The sequence below is a fragment of the Cyclopterus lumpus genome, chromosome 15 (assembly GCF_009769545.1).
Source record: "Cyclopterus lumpus isolate fCycLum1 chromosome 15, fCycLum1.pri, whole genome shotgun sequence".
Taxonomy (NCBI): Eukaryota; Metazoa; Chordata; class Actinopteri; order Perciformes; family Cyclopteridae; genus Cyclopterus; species Cyclopterus lumpus.
Genome location: NC_046980.1, coordinates 9,905,232 through 9,926,835, shown reverse-complemented (window position 1 = coordinate 9,926,835; position 21,604 = coordinate 9,905,232). Strand labels below are relative to the sequence as shown.

Below are 21,604 nucleotides of genomic sequence, written 5' to 3'. Positions count from 1 at the left end.
TTTAAGGTGACGGTGTTCGTCGTTCCATCATCGGAACTCCGGGGCCTCCAGGACCGAGGGGTCAGAAGGGAGAACGTGGAGAGTCGGGTTACATCCAGAGCCACGAGCAGACCCAGAGATACTCTCAGGGTGACTCTCGATACGGCTCCGAGACCAGGGATATCGATAGCGTCGCCATAAAGGTTACAGACTACATCAAGAGTGAGTCGACCCGAAACACTTATTATTATCTCGCCTTTATTTATAGTGCAACATGAAAAGAAATATTCAGTTCCCATAATGCTTCGGGGATGTTGCACTTTCTGAGCGTATCATTATCTCAGATGTCGCCAATAAACGTCCATAGATTTGCTTATAAATCAAATAAAAAGACACTTCTGAAAACTCCTGAACTTGCCGGAGAGTTGCTCATAGCGAATTCTGCATATGTTTAATGTTGCTCATTTCACTAAATCTAACAAATATCAGCTAAAAGCAGAGCTCAAATTGTTGCCCGACGCTCTCAATTTTGTCTGAGGGGGGTCAGACTTCTGATTGAAGTGATGGATCGGAGTACACCTTCCTCCTCTGGCCAACAATGATGATGAGTGTCGCTTAAGTACTGTGATATATCTACCCTCCTCTAGCTCAAGGCCTGCTGCAGGGGTATCTGGTTGAGGGTCCTTGGAGGGGGAATGTGAGAGCGGTTCAAGGACCCCCTGGTCCACCTGGCCCCGTCGGACCTGCTGGTCAGAGCCGCGTCATCGGTTCCTATGGCAACGTCACAGCTGACCTCATGGAGTTCTTCAGAAGTGAGGATACAGAGTTGATGATTTTCCACATACCGTATCGAGTTCAACCTTACAGCAATACAAAAACCAGACTCATGTAAGTGTAGTGTGAAAAATGTTGCTTCATCACAACTGAATCTGTGCTCCTGCTCCTGCGCAGCGTACGGCACCATCCCCGGCCCTCTCGGAGGCCCTGGACCAAGGGGTGCACAAGGGCACACAGGACCCAGAGGAGAAAAGGGTACATTTAAACAGAGCCGATGAAACAAAACGTATTTTCCAGAGTACGTTTTTAGTGAAGTGACTGAGACGAGCAAGTCTGAGATTTTCTTATGCTTGCAGGCGATGCCGGGCGCCCAGGTTTACCGGGTATACCCGGCTCCTACACTGTCCAAATTCCACACAGAGTGCAGAAGAGGGATGCAGGTAACTTCAGTCAAATGTTGTTAAATCACATTAAAAAATGTCCAGTGTTTCAAACGTGTAACAGCATTTCTTTTTCCTCCACTGTAGGAGAGAAAATTGTTGGTCGTCGCCATCGCCGTCACGCCAGTAGTGGCTAAACATACTACTGGGTCGATTTATTTGTAGTCATCTTTTTTTTTTTTTAGGTGTTAAACTGTAGCAAAACAAGTAGTCAAAACGTTTTTTTATTGTTGCCAGCTGTAGAACAATCACAAGACAATTTGAGAAAATAAAACGCAATAAGGCTCTTTAAAACTGTTTTAAAAAATTTAGCTGCTGGGCAGTGTCTTTGTCATACAGACTTTATTTTTAAATGTGGGTGTATAATGTTTACTTTTCTAAGTTAGCTTGCAATCAAATTGTTTTTTCTAGGGGCCGCTTTGTTTAAGAGAATATCTCTTTTTAGGCAATAAGTAGCTGAATAATGTTATAAATGGCACTTTGCATCTTTTCCCACTGCTCGTGTAACTTGATCTACTGGTGTACGTATTTTTTCTATTCATTGTCTTTTGAGGATTATATTGTATTGTGGATTATACTAGTGTTAAATGTTGCATTAAGGTAACCCTTCAATGTTTCATAAATCCCTTAAATATTTTCATATTAATTAATATAAAAAATGTAGCCAACCTCCAGCCTGTTAGTCATCCATTCACCCCGAACAAATTACAAAACAATTTACATTTGTTAAATATATAAAGGAATGCATCATTACCAGTCAGAGTGAGGGTCATTTGTGCAGCAGGGAGGGGACTTTGGGGACAGTAAATATTGCTGTAGTGAAGACTGATGATTTACTTGAAAGGTTTGTTGGTAAAATAAATAAATAGCATTGGTCGCATGGTTGAAAGAAAGATAATCACTAAGACATGATTGGATTGTATATTTTTGTATGAGAGCGCACTGAAATTTATCTATTTTCTTTATACCAAGTGTTTGAAAGGATTAAATTATAAAATGTTCCCAGATCATGTTTTACGTAATGAACTTATTGACATCTGATCAATATATTTGAAAGACACAAAAATAAATCTATTTTTGGACTTGGGAGTCTTGATCTTCACTCGAGGTGTTTCCAGACATTTAAAATGCCAAAACAGTCAATATTTTATTTACAACTGAAGAAAAGTAAATTCGTAAAGACACTTTAAATACATTTGATCTGACATCAAAAGAATATTCAATGCGGTAGAATGACAACTTATCGAAATGCTGTAACTTAAGCAAATAAAAAATATATTTGAAATCTACGGGGCATTTGGTTTAATTCACCAGACAATCTCCAAATAACCCCAATAAAAACCCAGCATTCATGACAAAACACCAGTCAATGAAAATGTCAGAATACAGAAATTATAACATGCAGTGATGATATGCAGCGACAAAATATACTAATCAGGTGTCTTGAAATCTCTTTTTGTTAACCATCAACACTTTTGCTCCCAAAATACAGCGAAGAATGTCGTCTCACACATTGACACTCAGTTACAGCGTTTACCTTTCACACAACACTGGTCAGAAAAGAGCAAATACAGCATCGATATTTCAGGAATACATGTTTAGAAAACTATATGCGATCATAAAATACTAAAAAGGGCATATTTGAAAAAGAGTAAAATTATAAGTAAAAGTAACAAGAAGACAATTCTGCAAATTTGGAGTTTGAATGGTTGAGACAAAAGGTGACTCACTGTCATAATACATCGACTGTTTTACTACTGCATATTGATTCTTTAGGTCATGTGGCAAAACAGTGCAAATAAACAGCTTTACATTCCTTTAGTTTTCATTTCAAGGCGATTTGTTTTCATATAGTATGTATTCCATCACTCTCCAGGAAGTAACAGGTCACCTCTGTGTTTAACTACGTGGGTGGTAAAATCATAAGACCCTCATGCCAAGCACAGTATCTGATTAAACACCATTTGTAGGTACACACGTAACATTTCATCATTTATAAACACAGTACATTCCTTTTAATTTGAACTCACAGCCTTTATGATCCCAACGCGTTGCTGTTTTTGACTACACAGTCATAACAACCTAGAACTCCTCAGTCCATCTCCCTTGAACCAGCTCTACCTTGCACGCAGCAACACAAGATCACAGTCAGTTTAATCTCCCAACATCTTGTGATTGTGGGTAAAAATGATAACCAGATATTTAAGTGCAAGACATTCAGGGGGAAGCGTATTTACTGTAAGGAGGGCCCTAGATGCAGATAAACAAGAACATGAGAGGCACTAGAGATCATTCATACTGAAGCTTATAATAATCTGATCAACATGATTGGCCTTCGCTACCAACTGCAGGCTTTTAAAATTTGAACATGCTCAAAAAAGTGCATATTATTATGATTGGACATTTCTCAAATAGCTGAGAAAAACGTTTGATTAAGTGGGGGAACGGTGTGTAGGCACGTCATGCTCACTAATGGTGGAATCAAAGCGGTGAAGACATTTCTATCAGTAATGATCGGAGAAATCATGTCGCTCCACCAGGAAGAGTCTGTGAGCGCAGCCGAGTGATAGGAGTCTGTTGTGTAGCACAGACAGTCAGACGGACGCTATAAACCAGAGTTATGCAGGTTTGGGATCGGGTAGAATTTGGATACGCGACTCTGGGTGGAGGGGTTAAGGCATTCGGATTCGCCGCTCATCTTGAAGAAGACCTCCTGCTCCTGGAGCTTCCGCGTGAACTCCTCCTCTAGCGCCTGCAGGGGGCAGCAGATACAAACAACTGAGTCGACCACAGATGATTATATCACAAACAATTGAGGACCAGAGACATTCTTACTCCTGACTGTAGAAACTCTGAAGTTAAACAGTAACTGGACGTTAAATATACCTTCTTCCTGGGTCTGAGCTTCTCTCTCCACTCCTTTATCTCTTGGCTGTGCTCCTCATCCAGCTCCTTCAGCTTTTGGGTCTCATGTTCAATCAGAAGGTGGCATTTCTCATTCTGAAAGAAAATGTGGGTTAACACAGGACAAATGTGCTGAGATCAAAAACACATTTCCTCTCATTTTAATTCTTTTCCTCAGACTTTTTTTCTCTAATGATCCTTTTATAGGAGCAGTCCACTATTTAGGTACTGTATTAAAGAGTGTGCTCATAGATGAGAACACAAGCTCCGTGGTCTAAAACTCATAAAGTGGGTGCGTGTGTTTGTGTGTGTTTGTTGTGCGCTCACCTGTAGCTGCTGCAGCTCCCTGATGTTTGAGTCGCACTGCAGCTGCAGATCCCTCATCTGGTTCTCGTGTTTCTGGTGTTGATGGAGCCTCTCGTTCTTCTGCCTCTTGTCTTCCTGAGAAGCAAACTGGACCAAGCAGGCAAAAACACAGCTGTAACGGCACCTCAAAACCAAAGAAAGCTATTTATTGAGTTGTCTTTTTTTGCAGAAAAGTTGTGTTTTGAAAGGTCATCTCCTCGCGCTGCAGGCCATGCGAGCAGATACAGCTATTGAGTGGTGATCCTGCAAAAGGACAAGGGAGGGACTCGGCCATAGAGCGGTCGATTTTAAACATGTACGACACTGATTGCAAAGCCAAAAATCATATCTTTTTTCACATACACCCTATTTTTACCCTTTACTTATTGCTGCGGATCTTTTTTTTTTTTTTATGTTTTAAGAGTTCTTCCACTGGTCCTATCTGAACAAAACTAAGTTGAAACATAATTTTGAGGACGATGTGAAGCTTGTGAAATGGTGACTTGAAAGTTGTAGATGGGCTGGGATGAATGACTTTGGCTCGTGCACATTCTTAGTGTGCACGTTCCGTCACTTCTCCTGAAATGTGAAGCTGAAGGAGACATTGTAAAACGTCCACAGTGTCTGTTACCTGTTTTATCCGTTCTCTCTCCTGCTCGGGCGTGACAGCTGCAGTGGCGGTGATGCGGAGGCTCTTCTTGAACATTGCCATGCGGGTTTTGGCCTCGCTGCGCTGAATCTTGGGCAGACGAACCCTCTCTTGAGTCTGTTTGTTCTTCATCTCCTCGATCAACCGCTGGTTGTAGCGCTGCATCTGCTCCATCTCCTGTTAAACACACGCACGCAGGTTTGAGTTCAGAAGCATTATTTACAAAAACACGTTACTCCGAGTAGATTTCTCTCCCAGCTCATACTTTATCATGTCTCTTCAGCAGCTGGTGTCTCTGCAGGAAGTACTGGTCTTTCAGCTGCTGCTTCAGCTGCTGGTGCTTCTCCTGCAGGTGGCGCTCCTCTAACTCCCACATGGCCGCCTCTCGAGCTACAAACACACACACACACACGTGCACATGCAAAAACATCACACGAGGCCACGTGAGTGTGAGAGACCGAACATGTACATACATGCTAGCTGGTGATAATTAGAGTTATGTAACCAAGACAAACAGGAAACAAGTCTGCTTGTCACAGTCAGTACGTACACACCGTTTGCCCCACTGGCCCTTCGACTTATTTTTCTGGCCTTTTGGGTTGTTGCTCGATTTCATGTCTGTCTCTTACGCTTAAACTCACACAGGATATTTGAGCTCAGTTGGTTGCTTGAGAGTTATTCTGTCACATTATTTCTCAAATTGAATGGAAGTGCACTGATTAATACCAAAAGTCTGCTTTTGGTGCCTTCAGATGTGTTGAGAGGAAATCAGAACCAGAAGCGTCGCCGTGTTTCTCACCAGCACATAAACGGCATGCTTCAAATCAACCCATGCAAAACAACTATGGTATGCTTTAACAAAGCTATGAAAAAAGTAATGTAAATATGTGCCGTTGTAGTAAAAGGTTTGATTTAATCCACCAAGTAGCACTTCCTCCACCTCCTACCTCTCATCAGCTGCTGCTTGTGATTCAAGCAGTCCTTCTCAATAGTGGTGATTTCCAGTTTATGCTGCTGGATGATTTTCTTTAGAGCTCCGTCCAGCTCTTGCTGCTGCTTCTGTAGGAACTCTTGCTCCTGAGGAGCCAGAGAGAAGAGGAGCGGTGAGAGGAAGCCAAGATGATCATGCAGAGGGACAGCAAAGAGCAAGAAAGAGAGAGCACGATACAATATCTCAAGTATCAAAAAACTGCCTGAAACTAAATGACGAAATAAAGTCATCCACTTCAAGGTCAGAACAACACAGAGCACTAAGATGTCACATCATCAACTGGGTCAGTAGAGGAGACACTCAGAGATCATGGATGGCAACGATCCACAATGGAGGTGAAGAGAGAAAGAAAGAAAAGTTAACCGTTCAGTAAAGATACAGATTCACTGTTTTATGTGAGACAACAACATTGGCGTTCACGCACCGTCCAGAGCTCTGCCTACGTTGTACATGACTCATTACATAAGCTGCCAGAATTATCTATTGATTTAAATCTTCTTTTCTATCTTTACACATAATTTAAAAAAATAATATTTAGTCTATGTAGCTGGTGGCAAATTGTCTGTTACTGTTACTACTTCTCTATCATGAGGTGTAATTGATTATTAAACATAATTTAAAAAAACTACAATAGACAATAATATTATACTGCTGACTCCAAATAAGGAAGGTTACAATTTGATATTGTAACCAAATAATGCACAAAACCAGTGACTTCTACATCCATCTTGTAATTTGGGCAGTCTATCTATATTTGGACCTCGGCTGACAGAGACAAACATGGATCCAGACAGAAGGGGATCAACGACTACAACGTCGCTGGGGACGAGCTCTGTTTACTCCCAGACTCAATGTAGCGGTGTAATACAATACAAATGCCAGATAAAATACAGACACTAGATGTTGAACATTAGTGAATTGGTGGAGGAAGAATACGGAGGAGGGGAGAAAGAGAGAACCACCGCACAAACACAGTGATGGCAACACAAAAAGAAAAACAACGCCCATGCTCACATGTGTTGTTCTTAAAACTGAACTATCACAGACTATCCTGTCACTGCTCACATCTAAGTATGGGCCAGAGATGGATAGAAACAGGGCGTGGAGAAGGGGGCGGGGGGAACTTACATCCTGCATCTGAGCGTTGAAGAGTGCGCATGAGGACAACTGAAAAGACTGTATCATAACCTGGGCCACTGCCTGTGGAGGAGAGCACACAGCGCACTCATCCTGATCAGGGACAGACAGCACACAGCAGGCTCAGGGTGTCACACACACAGCAGGTTCAGGGTGTCACACACACACACACACACACACACACTGATTCTGAAGTTACGTAAGAGACGTTCTCCTTTGAGAACTTTGGTGAGTTTAAGGCGCCCAGCACAGTTGTCGCTTAATGTTAGGCGGAAGTCAATTAATTAGTTATTAATACCGTTCTGGTCTTCTCATGCTTAAAAAGCAGCACTTGAGCTTCATCCAACTTGCAAAAATAAATAAATAAAGTATTACAAAAAATAATTTAAAAAGCAGTTTTGTTACTGTCCATGTTACTGGCTCATGGAGTGTCTACGTGTTACCTTTCAAAGAAAAGAAGGCCGCATGCCTCGATTTTGATTTGTAAAAGATGTGAAGGGCTTTCAGCACAGATGTCTACTGTGGACACAAAAGCCACATCTGCAATCACTCGCCTGTTCATTAATTCACTGCATGATAAACACTCAATGGTACTCTGTGGTAAATAGTAAATTGAGAGTGGACACTTGTGAATCATTATCATAATTTTTGCACTGATGACTGTTATTTCCACATACATAATCTCAGGAGAAAAAGGTGAAGAACTGCATTGTGGGGTGTTTACTATTTGTAGTATATATATATATATATATATATATATATATATATATATATATATATATGCTCTGTATCGTACATTTCTGGTTCGTTTAAAAACATTTTTTTTAAAAGAATGGTGTCAGAGAATGTATAATTTTATTAGTGCTGCAACTAACAATTACTTTCATTATAGATTATACATTTGGACAATAAATATCCTAAATGATTTATCACACAAAACCCTTGATGTGTGTTTTGTGGGACCAACAATTTATTCCCGAAGATATTCATTTTTACTATTAAAGTGGACTAAGAAAAACAGCAACTATTTAAGAAGGTCAGAAGCAGAGAATGTATCTTAGTCATTAAACAGTGATGCCCATTAATGTGACTCTTTACCCATAATGTCTTAATAAAACCACATATGCACTCAGTTTAAATGGTCTGGTAAAATGGGTTGACAGATTTGTATCGAGCAATACCCGTAATTCATGTGTTTGTGTTCATGTGAATACTTTACAAGAAGGTATTGGGTTAGGAAGAGGTTGGGAAAAGGAGAAGGAGAGAAATCGTTCACAGAGTAAGAGACAGCAGGTGGCGGTTTACCTCTGCGGTCTTAAGGAACGATAGGTCCTCCTTTATGCGTTTCATGAGCTCTCTTCTCATATGTTTGGGTGACTGTCCAACTTCAAGTTTGACCTACAGTGTATGTGCAGAAACTGGTTGATTCTGTGTCGTCTTGAAAGCCAACAAAGCTGGCCAACAACAGTAGAAGACATGCACTGCCCACTTTGAGAGGAGAGATACTGAACCCAGCCACCAACTGATTCAAAGTCAGCATGCTCAATTATTAGACGTTAAGTCTTTTTTTTTTGATTAGTAGCACGTCAGAACTGTAAGTTTGAACTGCACGAGTGAAAACAGGAGGTTGTCAAAAGAAAAAATGAACTGGTACATGGCAGATGTTAGTCAACGGCTGGCCCTGTATTACTTTGCATTCAAGTCCCTCAGTCATCAAGGTGATTATTTTGCCCCCAGCGATTAAATAAGAGTAACTGATTTGGAATCATCGGTGACCACTACGTCTGAATGTTTCACAGTCCTGACTTGTGGACTCTAAGACCGATTGGTGTGCAGAGACTCAGCTTTTAATGCAAATCTGGTGGCGAAACTAAACCAGCTGGTCCTGTGTCGTGTAATCCGTGTGCGTGTGTACATTAGGCCACACAATGTGAGAGGGGAAAGGACTATCATGAGCACAGTTGGGCCATAGGGTTGCTTAGTCCACTGCCTCACAGCCTATTTACATATGGCTGCGTATCGAAATATCACAACTACCAAGATTATTTAATAATCATGCTCGGCCCGATACATGAACACAACCAACAGTCCTACAGGAGAGAAGTGACTATAGAGTAGGACCACCTACACTTCAGTCACTATTGGTGGTGCTTTTGTCGAGGTTGCTTGTTATTTTCTACCATCGAGGAAGCGTTATTGCGGCATAAAAGGTATACACCTATCGTTTTAAAAGACAACTTCTTCTTTCAGCCACTAACCTGTGTGTTCTCTTCTTTTCATTCAATCTTATTTCTTTTTTTTTATGTACTTGTTTCTAATTTAACAATCTGTGTTGCAGTGACAGTGGACTGTGTATACTACTTCCTTGAATATACAAGTCAAAGATGATTCCATATAATCTACTCTGATGCAAGGCTGTTATAATTTCCCCAAATGAGCCCAACACCACTCTGAAAAGTCTTTAAATGTCCGCCAACCCATGACCAAAGCCAACCAAAGACACTCATACAAAAGGACATGGTTAGTTAAATACACAATAACAGTACACAATACAGAGCACAACATTGCAAATTACAAAAAGTCTAACATTTGTGCATTTTATCAATAGCCAATAACTTGTATTTTCAGCAAAACAACCACAACAAAGTACATCGCTGAGAAGCAACCCCTTTAAGCCAACCTGCAATAATATCTTTAAGTACAATAAAGTATACTCCAAGTGGCTCAGGCAGCAAATTGCAAGCAGCACAACCACCACCGGGCATCACAAATACACAATGGCTTCCAATCGGCACTGACACCATAAAAAAAGCTGCAAAAGGCGAAACACAAAAACTGCAAGCCCCCAGAACCCCCAACAAAGCATTTAAGGCAGCATTATAAGGTAAACGTTTAAAATAAGACTGAACTTTTATTAAATAGTTCACTAGATAGTTCTCTTAAGACTCAGTAGCTCAGTGCTGCATAGGAGGCAACCGGAGGCCTCGGGCAGATGAATAATGGATACGACAACATGGAGCTAGCAGCATCGAGGAGAAAGATCACACAGACTGTTGCTATCATTTGCACACATACAGTACAGGAACAGCAAGGCACACCGCTCCCTCAGGAATAATATGACACAGCCAATTATGCCACCGGCTTAGTTGTTCAACACATGCACCAGTAAACAGCTTGGATCTATGACATGCAAATGCTTACAACCCCGAGCTCCCCCAGTTAGGAGCTAATCAGCACTTCATGCAGAAGCAGCCATGCACCACAGTACCTCTTTCTTCCGGTTCTTCAGCATGTTTTGGAACTTGGAGAGCTCCTTGTCTTGATCCGCTTTGATGCGTTTGGCTTCGTCTCGGATCCGGCTGGTGTGATCCTGTTCCAGTCGCTCGATGGTCTGCTTCTGCTTCTTCTCAAGGTTCTCCACTTCTTGGTCATATTGACGCTTCTTAGCCTGCACGGACAGAATCAGCAGAAACTGGCATCAGCCTGACAAGATCACAAAGTGTTTATATGTGATCCCATATCATAAGATAAATACATATCAACACCCCAGCCTTTGATTACTTAGGGTGGGGGGAATGTATTGTAAAAGACATCGGTGTGGCTTCATTTCAACTTGGCTTTAAGACAGCATGACAGAATCGAGTTTAAGTTTTAAATATTGTGATCATCACTGATAGAAGTGCTAAATGAGTGTATACTACAGTAAGTGATAGAGGCTGACTGGTGTCCAGCTACATCCTTCATGCAAGCACCGCTGTCAGATTCAGATCTGACGGAGGCGCTTGCACAATCTGGACGATTTGAGATGAAGCAGGTTGTTACCTAGGAGTTGGCCGAATAACAAAATAACACATCGCACCGCTGCGGTACAGACAACGTGACTCACAGCCGTTTCCTGTTCAAAGCGGCGGCAGATCTGCTCTCTCTGCTGCTGCAGCTTGTTGCTGAGCTGCTGCTGGGCCCTCTGCTCCTCTTTCTGCAGGAGGCGTAGCTCTCTCAACTCCTGCCGCCTAAGGAAACAACACCCACATTGTGGTGAGGGGCCACTTTACCAACTCATCTCAAATGAGTAAACATCATTGATATTACAGGATTTTGATCAGAATTATATTTTTTATTTTCAATTCTTAGATGGGATTTTATGGTTTGTTTCATTATCCCTTATCTCTTTCTAGTATGCAATTTAAGATGAATTACAACATTAGTGTCCTTTGAATATTTAATAGCTGCTTTGATGATCATGGTCTCTTAATTTTTGAATTAGTAGACATGCCAACTCTGAATTACTGACTAAGGCCCATGAACCCAACATCAAGTCTAGTCAGACAGCATGTGTGTTAACGTTCAGCGCAGCATGTCTCATGTCTTTAAAAGGTAACATAGAGATGACAGTAACATACTCCAGCATTCATCACAGGAGATAACCCATCTGGCATTTGTAAAACTCTGTGGGAGTTGTGAAATGAACGAGAGCTATTTCGGGCAGGCGTGTTAAATAGGCCGTGTCACATATTTAGAGCAACAGGAGGGTAAGCAGGTTGGATGCAGACGTACCTCAGGAACCTCATCTCTTCGCTCTTGGTGTCGCTATCTGTCACGATCTTTGACGTCGTCACACTGACCTCAACACCATCCACCATGAACTTACGCGTCTTCTTTAGAGTCTTCTTCTGACGCTTTGACTCCTACAAATAAAACGGGCAGGTTTTGGGGGCTCATATGATCAGAAAAGTGCAGACAATTTAACAACGAAGATTGTAAATATTATATTACCTGCATAGACACAGAGCCCCCTTCTTTAGTCTTTGACAGGAAGCTGGAGATGGACAGATTGAGGTCGAGGCTGTTGCTATCAGCAGCAGAGCTGCTTCCAGAGTCAGAGTCCTTCTCCAAATCTGGCTTGATCACAGCAGGGCTTCCATGCTCGATCTTGCTTTCTGAATCCGTTTCACTCTCTGGTACAGAGTTAGCGTCTTGGTAAGTGCTCTCATCGGCACGAGGAGTTTTCTCCTCATCTTCCTTCACAGGGACATCTTTACATGGGACAACTTGTTCTGAGTCCACAGAGGTGACTTTGGATTCATCACTGACTGCATTTGTGGATTCAGTTGGAGTCTGTTCCTCCACATCAACCTCCCTCTTGGTCCGATTCTCTTGCTGCTCTGCCTCACCCTCAGGCGTGTCCTCTGGCTGACTCTCTATATCCTCTTTCTCCAACAGAACAACAGCGGAGGACTCATCCACGCTCAACTTTGTGTCTGTGTCTCCATTTATGTTTGTGTCTACTACATTTGATTCTATATTCTGCGTGTGTATATTTACATCTGTGCCATTAGCAGAGTCTTCTATTCTGTGTTCTGTCAAGTTATGCTGAGGGGCCTCATCTGGCTCTTTGCTTTCTTCTTCTTCTGCCTGAGCCACTTCCATCGATATGGATTCTGGTTTGTCTGGTGCATCTTGGGATTCTCTGGATTTTTCTATACCAGCATCTTTTTCTTCCTCTTCTTTCACCTCCTCAGGCGCTTGTTCTTCTTCTATAACTTGAGTAGGCTCATCCTCTGTTTTCTCTCCTTGTGTCTGCTTCTGTTCCTCCTCAGGTTCTTGGCTATCCACTGTATATTCAGGTTTTTCTGGCTGTGACACTGCAGGCTCAGCAGGAATCTCTTCAGCTTGACCATCTTCTGGTCTAGTAGGCTCTGTAGGATCTTGTGAGAATAAGTCCTTGGTGGGCTCTATTAACCCAGCGGCCAGGTCTTCATTACTGGCATCAGACACCTCGTTGAGTTTCTCCTCCTCATTCTTGTCCACCTCACTTGTTCCAAGTCCTTCATCAGAGAGCTTGTCGCTGATCCGGTCCTCAGCAGGCTCGGCCTCCGTCTTTTCTGTAACAGATTCCAGCGTGGAAGAAGTCGGAGGGACTTTGTCCTCCTCTGAGCTGGCCACACTAGCATCTGATGGCGCTCGCTTGTGCCCAGGAGCCGCCTGAGCAAAAACAGTCAGAAGAATAAAAATATGTTTTTAATGAAGATATTAACCAGTCATACATCATTGAAAATATATAGTGTCGATTACTATTATGCTTGTAATATACATACACCAATAAAGCTACAAACCACAGGTGTATCAGGCTCTTCCTCCTCCTCCTCCTCTTTGCTATCCTCGATCTCCTCTGTGACTTCAGCTTTAGCTTCAGCTATGAGCTCCCTGAGAGGTTTGCTGTCAGTTACACTGGTGACAAAAGGATGCTACATAGATGGACAGGGACACAAAAAGTATACATCTGAATCCAATATCAGAACAAATTGAAAACGACTATTTAGTCGTGTATGTATTCTTGGGGCATAATTGTAGGCCAAGTAGATGTGTGATTGCGTAATGTGAGGTAGGGAGCGAATGGAGTCGGCCAGCTCACCTGTAGAAGCTGCAGCGTGCCCCACCTATTGTCAACATTCTTATCAAGCGCTCTCCGCAGAAAGTCGTTAAATTGTGGTGACCTTTCAAGAATAAATAAAACAGAATCAGCCTGTTGGACATGGAACAAATTGAGTGTCCCTTGGTCCTGCTTTGCAAAATACAATTAATAGCATTCTTCGCTTTGTGGCGATTCAGTTAAGCATTAACAATCCACTAAGCGTTTACACATTTAACAGTCAATGTATCCTTATCTCCAATCTGGAAACATTCCAGTGCCACCTCTCTAGTCATCACCAGCGCTCCATCTCACCAGCGAGAGGGATGCATGAGTGTGGGTGGCTCGGACTTGGCTATTTTCAGCAGCACTCTCATGGGATTCATCTCGTGGTTCGGTGGCTCAATCTGCGCCAGCTCTATGAGGGTTACTCCGAGGGACCAGATGTCGGCCTTGTAGTCGTACGGACGGTCCTTGAAAGTTTCACACATTACAACCTCTGGGGCCATCCTGCAAAATCAGAAGTCAGTGGGTTTGTAATTAGCATGGAGTTAATTTTGCGAGTAAGTGTGTTTTTTGATATCTTCCTGATCCCTGATGGTCAATTCTTTCCACTCTTCAAGGGTAAAAAGACAATAAAATAGCACGTATGTGCATTTTGGCCAGGGATTTGAAAGCCTATTTAGTATTTAAAGCTGAGGTCATCAAACGGTGTCTAAATTGCTGAATGAGGCCTTTCCACATTCCATAACAGCTTGTGTCACAGCAAAGAAAAATCACAGCTGTCAGACACGCTTTGATGGAAAAGGGGTAAAAGCTCTCCTGAATGACTCACCAATACGGAGTGCCGATGAAAGAATCTCTTCTCTGGAAAGTCTTGGTATTTTTAGCAGACACCCCAAAGTCAGCTGAAAGTAGAAATTAATGATTATTTTTAAACTGTATAATACTTTGTGTTAAACAGTGACTCCATAGACAATAGAAAATAACATATATGGCATTTCTACACGAGTCACCCAGGTATTGCATAATTATTTTGTAACCAGCTGCAACCTTTAGAATATAAACCTCATGAGTAGGAAGTACAACCTTAATCTTCCATTCTTATCACGACGCGGCAGTTCTGTTACCTGTGAAACAGTTTCAGACTGCTCTCTCTCTTTCCCCTCCATCACTTACAGTAAGCACACATTAGAGGGAAAGAAAGCTCTATCATTAAGGCCCAGGTGACTGCTTGATAATTATTGTTTGCCAGGATCCGCCATGACCCTCTGCCTACAGAATATGAATCATCAGGGTGCCAACAGCTATGGAAATGAGCAGAAAAATGAATACTTTTACTTCTGGAATATATTATGGAACAAGTTCAAAGTTATCTCTTTTGGGGCGACAGAAAACAGTTGACGTCACTTTGTTTCCTAACTTTTCTTTTTACTGCATGAATGACTCATTACTCATTACAGTTCTACAAAGTTTAACAATTGTAAACAGTCGTGCGCACTATTATCCCAAAAGTCACATAGCTCAGCTGGTTGCCACAGCACTGATGCTAAAGGGATCCACAATTGACTTTACTAATTAGCCTTTTAAGCCTATTAGCGTTGGTCCTGCAGGAAGATTCAGAGTGGCCACCGAGGACATCTGAGATGGACATCAACAAGGAATCAGCTAATGTTCTGTGTAGTATTCTGAATGTGTGTTTAGCTGGAATATGAGTGAATAATCCCTTCATATTTAGAGAAATATTAAGACCATCGCAGCAGCAAAAGATGATCGATTTTTACCCAGCTTCACTTCTCCGTTCAAAGAGAGGAGAATGTTCCCGGCCTTCAAGTCTCTGTGGATGACTTTGTTCTCGTGGAGGTAAGACAAGGCCTCCAGAGTCTGGCGACACACCACACGGATCTGGGGCTCCGTCAGGGGCCTCTCAAGTTCTGTGGATAAACATGCACGCAATAAATTCATCAGTGATTACGGCTACGGTTAATATCGTTTTTGTGATTAAATGTGATGACTGAATAGCAACTAAAGGCAAAACTCTCCCCTGACACCAGCCAGTATGTATGACTGAACAAATCTGAGGGAAGGGATTTGTCTGAGGTGAGTCAGACCACAGAGCAGAACACAACATCCAACAGTGAAGGGAATTAACGGGTATCCTCTTTGTAAATCACATGTACGAGAAGGTGGAGAGGTGTTTCTTCAAGCTTTAAAATAAGAAGGAGAAACTGCAGGCATCAGAAGTGGACTAACCACTCCTTGAAATCTGAGCTACAATAATTGCACAGTTGGAACAGGGGAGGGAGAAACATCCCACAGAGGAGGTTTCTGGATGGAATAACAACAAAAAGGAGTTGGCACTTGAGGATGGAGCAAAGAAAAAAACTCCAGAACTTTATAGTGTTTTTTTGTTTTTCTGCAATAAATGAGGGACTTACCCAGCATGATGGCATCCACTGCACCACCCGCACAGAACTCAATCAGAATCTGAAATGTTGAAACAAATTGGAACAAAAAAGTAATATTTACTATCATGCAATGGGGCCCCAATTTAACTTCATCCATAGCACATAATTTGCTTAAAAGGAACAACTTGTGCAATCCAAGGTAGGTGAACAACATGACCTTTATAGTAGGTCTGGCCGATATGGCCCAAATGTTCCATCACCATATAGGTCATTTCATATCCGAATATATATATACACACACACACACATACATACAATATAGCATGTTTTCTGGGAGATCAATAAATAGTCTATATGAAATAACCACATGGTTAAGCCTATTGTTGTATAATGCTGTGAATTAAATACTTGACAGGAGTATTTTCATATTTACATTAAAGACAATAGTTTATTTAACTGAACTTCATCATATTTTCGGAAAGACTTAAGGAGCATGCGCTTGTAATTATCAATTTAGACAACGTAAGTGTGTATCAAGATATCTCCATATATGATTACATTAAAAGACATTTAATTATTATTATTGTCTCCCCCTACTTTATAGGAAAGACATCAGAACCTCTTTTCTATGTTATTGATTACGCTGTCAGACATTCCAAGAAGCAAATCGATCAGACACTACCAAGCCATACTGAGCATTGTGTAACGACATATATTTTATTTTCCATTTCAGGACAATCTTTATGTTTGAAAGATTGCTGGATCAAAATATCAGTATAGTTTTGCGTTGCCAGCTGGATACAGGGCATGGGATCATCTCCTTATGGTTTCTATACGATGCACATCACGGTTTCTATGCAAAAGGTGCGTCGGCCAGCCAATTTCTACAAAATAGAGTCTTATCCTTGAGGGTGTAAATGCTTTGTGTGTGGCTACACAAGACTCAAATCGCAGATATTTCATCATACACTCCTCAATTCACCTGATCACATAAGAGAACTATGGATTCATCCGCTCACGGAGCACATTTGAGTAAACTCTGAAGCCGCAGTGCATTAGATGAACATGACACCGTTCCCTAAGACTGTTATAGAGATCTAAAACGCCCAGCTCCTGATCTCAGTTTTATAAGCAGATGTAATGTAACCGACAACCACTTCATATTTATTGACACTCGCCTGTTAGTTGACAGCTCTTGGTATCAGATGATAGAGAAAAGAAAATCAATCAAAAGCTGCAACTGAGCGCCACCTTCTATTTAGAGACTCAAACAAAGAGGAGAAACCAAGTGGTTGTTCCTGTTTTGCATAACACTTATTGTTCCATTGAAATCTCGCTTGTAGTTTACATTGATTCTGTTATTCTTAATCTCAGGTTAAATTGAACATCACGCATGTGAATAAATCCTCTTTTTATTTTTTTTTATGATGATGATGATGATGATGAACATTAACACCCAACATGATGTGCAAAGCAGAAGCAGGTACACGTTCATCATGCTGCTTATAGACGGGGGCCGGAGGGACAACCTGCATGCCGCTCTGAATTATTCAGGCACTTTCTCCAGCCACCAAAACCACTCCATTATCTTCCAATAGATGTGGCCAGTCCACAAGGGACAGTCACATGACACCACCTGCCAGGACCTAATTGCTCTGAGGCCTCTCACCGCACACAGAATGAGAGCCACTGACCATGTATTAAAAGTGCACTGGGACTCAACTCACACAGTGAAATAGCCTGATAAGGAAGCAGACGCAGGACTCTTTAAAAAATGTGTTTTAAGAACTGTACTCTTTTGTCTCTTTAAAAGAAACAATATTCACTGTTTAAGATTTGCAGGAGGTAAGAACAAGGTCACAATGAGGAATACATATGCCTGTGACCTCAGCATCGTCATGCCTTTCACTGTTTCACACAATCCGTTTTAAACTCTTCAAATGTAGGCAACTGGGAAAACGTTGCACTACTATCACCCCTTAATCGAATGATAGAAGAGTCCTTTGAGAAGCAGCATAACGAATAGTGCCTTGTGATGAATTTGTGTGTCTCCATGCGTGACTGGTTCACTGCCTCTGTGTCTCCCTGGCCTCAAATCAACAGCAAAACAGTCCTCTGAGTCAGGCGCTTGCTTACTTACCCATAGTTTGCCTTCAAAATAGAAAGCATCCAGCAGTCTGACGATGTGATGATGGTCGCAGGAGGCCAGAATGTCGATCTCCACCATGTAATCTTCCAGTTCATCCTCTGTCTTCGTGTCGATAACCTTGGCAGCAGCGAGGGTCCCATTCTGCTTGTTCTGAGCCTGAAAGCAACATTGACGACAAAGGCTCATATTAATGGAGCATGCGGTTCAATACATGGTTTCTGACCAGCTTGGCTTACTTTACCGGTGGCAGTGCTGTAGATTGATCCATCCATCAACGCTAACAGTTTCCTTTAAAACAATAGCCGTTTGGAGCGAGAGCAATGAACACTGAAGCACTTTATGGCTTGTGTAGCACCTAGAGGGCCATAGCTCTAGAAATACATTTCATAGAGATGTTGTAATAACATGTTGTGGTGTATTGGAAAGGAAATTATCAATGCTCATCTACATTGGTAACACATGCCCTCAAACCTTCATTCCTGGTTAGGCTGTACTCAAGGGACTAATAGGAAAAAGGACACCACATCCATGAAACGATGAGATGAGAGGTTATTTTAAAAGGCCAGCTCTGGGCTTGATGTTCATGGAAACCGACACAATCTTGGAGAGTTGAGGAAAAAGAAAAGGGAGGGTGTACTACCAACTGCTGCTGAGTGTGTCACACACTATATTTACACAGTTCTGACGTCTCTTTCCCTTTGTACTGGCCGACGCCTGTCTAGCACAGGTCATCACTAATACATATGCACAATATTAACTTTGGATGAAGAGGCTTTCAAACGTTATTCAAACGGAGCCTGTGGCCTTCAGCGATCATGTCGATGACGTTTATACTAAACGAGGGATTAAATTAGAGTTTCTTTTCATAATAGCGAATAAAACAATCTTGCACTTTGTCGAAATTATTTTTTCAGACTAGCAAATAAGTTCACCAGCCTGAATGTGAATAGTTGTAATAAGGATGAATAACACCCTGCTCCAGCTGTATAGTAGTCACACTGCAAAAGGACATATGTGTCTCATAATACACAAATGTCCCTCTGACTGATGTGACTAACAGGCTTTGCCAAAGGGATCATACAAGCAGTTAGTCCGTACAAATGGCACTCCTTTTCACTAATTAAAAGGCACAATTGAACCTATGTTTACGTGCTGATGTGCACAAGCCTTCAGGACTCTTCTCTCTTTCACTCCCCAAAACTGCTGATTCACACATTGCTGGCTACATTTGTCACCCCGCCCAAATGAGCCAGCCATGAAATAACTGATGAAATACGCGTTTAGTAATGTGACCTGCCGAGAGCAAGTCCTTCCGCTGTGTGGGGGAAGTGAACAGGCAGTCGACACCTTGGAAAGTGAATTTGTCTACAACTTAAGTTATAGGAGACATTATAGAATCTACTGGCTGTCATCACAGTTAGTTAATAAAGACTTGTCAACTTTTCCTTTTTTATTATAGTTAGTTTTAACTATGTACTGGCTCTGTGGCACTCTGAGATTCTTGACTGAAGAGTGCCTTACAAATAGAATGCATTATTATTATTATTTTATTACTTGCAAATGAAGATTGTTTGGATCTATAGCTGCATTCCAGGAAGGAACAATATAAGTCACAGAGAGAGAGAAAGAGAGAGAGAGAGAGAGAGATACATAGTAAATGTCCTGAATTGATGAAGATGTGGAGCTTGAAGTGAAACAAATTTCCACTAAACTACCTACATTTACCATTTATAGGTGTTTGTGTCAGATTTGTATTATGTGTCTCAATCCTTTTTTGAAGGTTGTTTCAAAGGAGGCTGATAACAATATTTTTTTTTAAAGTGAACAACAAAAATAAAACCAGACAGTTTTTAATCTCCACACAAATACAGGTGTATGAATAGATCTGAATTCCTCCCTAGTCGTTGATCTTTTCAAAGTGTTGTAGGCCCAATACAAGTTCACACACAGATAACCTGGAGAGGTCACCTGAGATTGCAGGTGGTGCTTGCTCTGTAATTCAAACACAGCAATCTACCGCCTCAGAAATAACCACCGAAGAAATAAACCCCTCTCTGGCACTCTGACTATCTCAAAAACTGAACGTTAAAAAAACTCCACAAGCAGTTTTGAGGGTTTTTCATCACATAGCATTATACTGTATTTGTGATGCGGATATGGAATCCACCTCATGTTTCATGTGTCGATAGTACCCTGAAGGGACACAACTATTGAGTCATTCCCAACATGTTCACATCCACACATGTGCACCTGTCACAGAGTATAGCATAAACATAGTACATTTGACTTTTTTTTTTTAAAAAGGCACCTGCTCTGATGTTTTTTTTAATTATTATTTTGTGTTACTATTTATCTGTGTCCTCTGATTTCTCAGAGCAACCTGAGACAATACCTGTTGACATTTGTGTGGCCATGTTTATTCTGCTGGCGGTGAACCACACCTTCAACAGTTTGACTGAGGCCAAGTGCAACTCAATGACACAGCAAAGTCACATTTACAAGGCCTGCGTTAAACATCCAACATGGGAGAAAATGCCATTGACATATTTTGTAGGTGTCACCACAACACATTCTCAAAAAGGGTCACGTTTCTTTACGTCTCCTCAACCGGAAGAAAGTACAGTAACGTTACACGAGTCACAGCGTGCACTCGACACGCTCCGTCACCGAGAGGTCTGCTGGTCCAGATGATGCGTCCAGGATCTTATAAACCCCATGCGACGAAGTGAAACACAGCGGAAGCGAATGTCTTCGGACATCGGTTAGAACCCCCCGAGGCGGATGTAACACGTTAGCTAACTTAAAAACGTTACCTTATACACTTTCCCAAACGCTCCGTCTCCCAGCTCCCCGATGATGTCCCATATTTCCTCCGGGTTAACGTCTCTGTGCACATGCTCGTACTGCTTCTTCTTCTTGTCAGGTCCCAACTTGAACATCTTCCGAAAATTGAAGAAAGACATCTTTTCGGATGCGCAGTAGATGCGGCGGCGTCTTCGGTTAATTTGTGCCCACAATACACAGCGGTTCCCCCTCCCCGACGTGGAGCTCAGACGACCGTTCGAAATCACAGCATGCAGGCGTCAAAAGAAGGCGGACAATGCGCCGTTGTAGCCATTCGGCTCCGATAATGGCAATTAAAACTTCACCCGACGGCTGTTATTCATAGTCACGTCATAGCTAGCTGCGTTCACATGACGCTGGTCGAGGGGATGAGGGACACATAGAAGGAGTTCGCTGTTACGCACAGGTATCGCATTTCCGTTTTTATAAAATAATCGCACTCGAAGCGGCAGTTTTCATCGTTTAACGGTCGCGAGTTAAAAAACCGGAGAGTCAAATGATCCCCATACTTCGGTCGACTGACCACACATAAGTTAGCGGACCGTCAACAAGCTAGCCAACGTAACGTAAAC

At 41.9% G+C, this 21,604-nt stretch overlaps 2 protein-coding genes across 5 annotated transcripts in view; one reads left to right on the top strand and one right to left on the bottom strand.

Annotated features, from left to right (window-relative positions):
- LOC117744363 (collagen alpha-1(III) chain-like) overlaps positions 1 to 2,831 on the top strand; it is a 23,003-nt gene extending 20,172 nt beyond the window's left edge. The window contains exons 53-57 of the mRNA XM_034552575.1: positions 7 to 201; positions 627 to 791; positions 931 to 1,011; positions 1,113 to 1,196; positions 1,284 to 2,831. Of these exons, the coding sequence (XP_034408466.1) occupies positions 7 to 201; positions 627 to 791; positions 931 to 1,011; positions 1,113 to 1,196; positions 1,284 to 1,333 (575 nt within the window). The 3' untranslated portion in view covers positions 1,334 to 2,831. The remainder of the gene's footprint in view (positions 1 to 6; positions 202 to 626; positions 792 to 930; positions 1,012 to 1,112; positions 1,197 to 1,283) is intronic.
- On the bottom strand, positions 2,318 to 21,604 carry slka (STE20-like kinase a). Of its 4 annotated transcripts, XM_034552571.1 has the most exons (20): positions 21,002 to 21,604; positions 18,180 to 18,344; positions 16,070 to 16,118; positions 15,416 to 15,565; positions 14,467 to 14,539; positions 13,947 to 14,141; positions 13,635 to 13,716; positions 13,336 to 13,467; positions 11,996 to 13,204; positions 11,777 to 11,907; positions 11,109 to 11,232; positions 10,491 to 10,670; positions 8,528 to 8,620; positions 7,214 to 7,285; positions 6,042 to 6,171; positions 5,360 to 5,484; positions 5,077 to 5,271; positions 4,428 to 4,553; positions 4,083 to 4,196; positions 2,318 to 3,948 (listed from the first exon to the last, which is right to left on the bottom strand). In XM_034552571.1, exons 1-20 carry the CDS (start codon positions 21,149 to 21,151, stop codon positions 3,802 to 3,804), a joined length of 3,642 nt encoding a protein of 1,213 aa, XP_034408462.1. In that variant the 5' UTR covers positions 21,152 to 21,604; the 3' UTR covers positions 2,318 to 3,801. The 4 variants fall into 4 exon arrangements, with proteins under 4 accessions (XP_034408462.1, XP_034408463.1, XP_034408464.1 ...); XM_034552572.1 differs by lacking the exon at positions 7,214 to 7,285; XM_034552573.1 differs by lacking the exon at positions 8,528 to 8,620.

Bases quoted from the DNA above. Each gene is read 5' to 3' on its own strand.
- slka (XM_034552571.1), bottom strand. From the start codon at position 21,151: ATGTCTTTCTTCAATTTTCGGAAGATGTTCAAGTTGGGACCTGACAAG. The intron at 13,205-13,335 runs GTTTGTAGCTTT...GTTTTTGCTCAG, and splicing joins AAGAGCCTGATACACCTGTG to GCGGCTCCTGGGCACAAGCG. The intron at 11,233-11,776 runs GTACGTCTGCAT...TTGTTTCCTTAG, and splicing joins GAAGAGATGAGGTTCCTGAG to GCGGCAGGAGTTGAGAGAGC.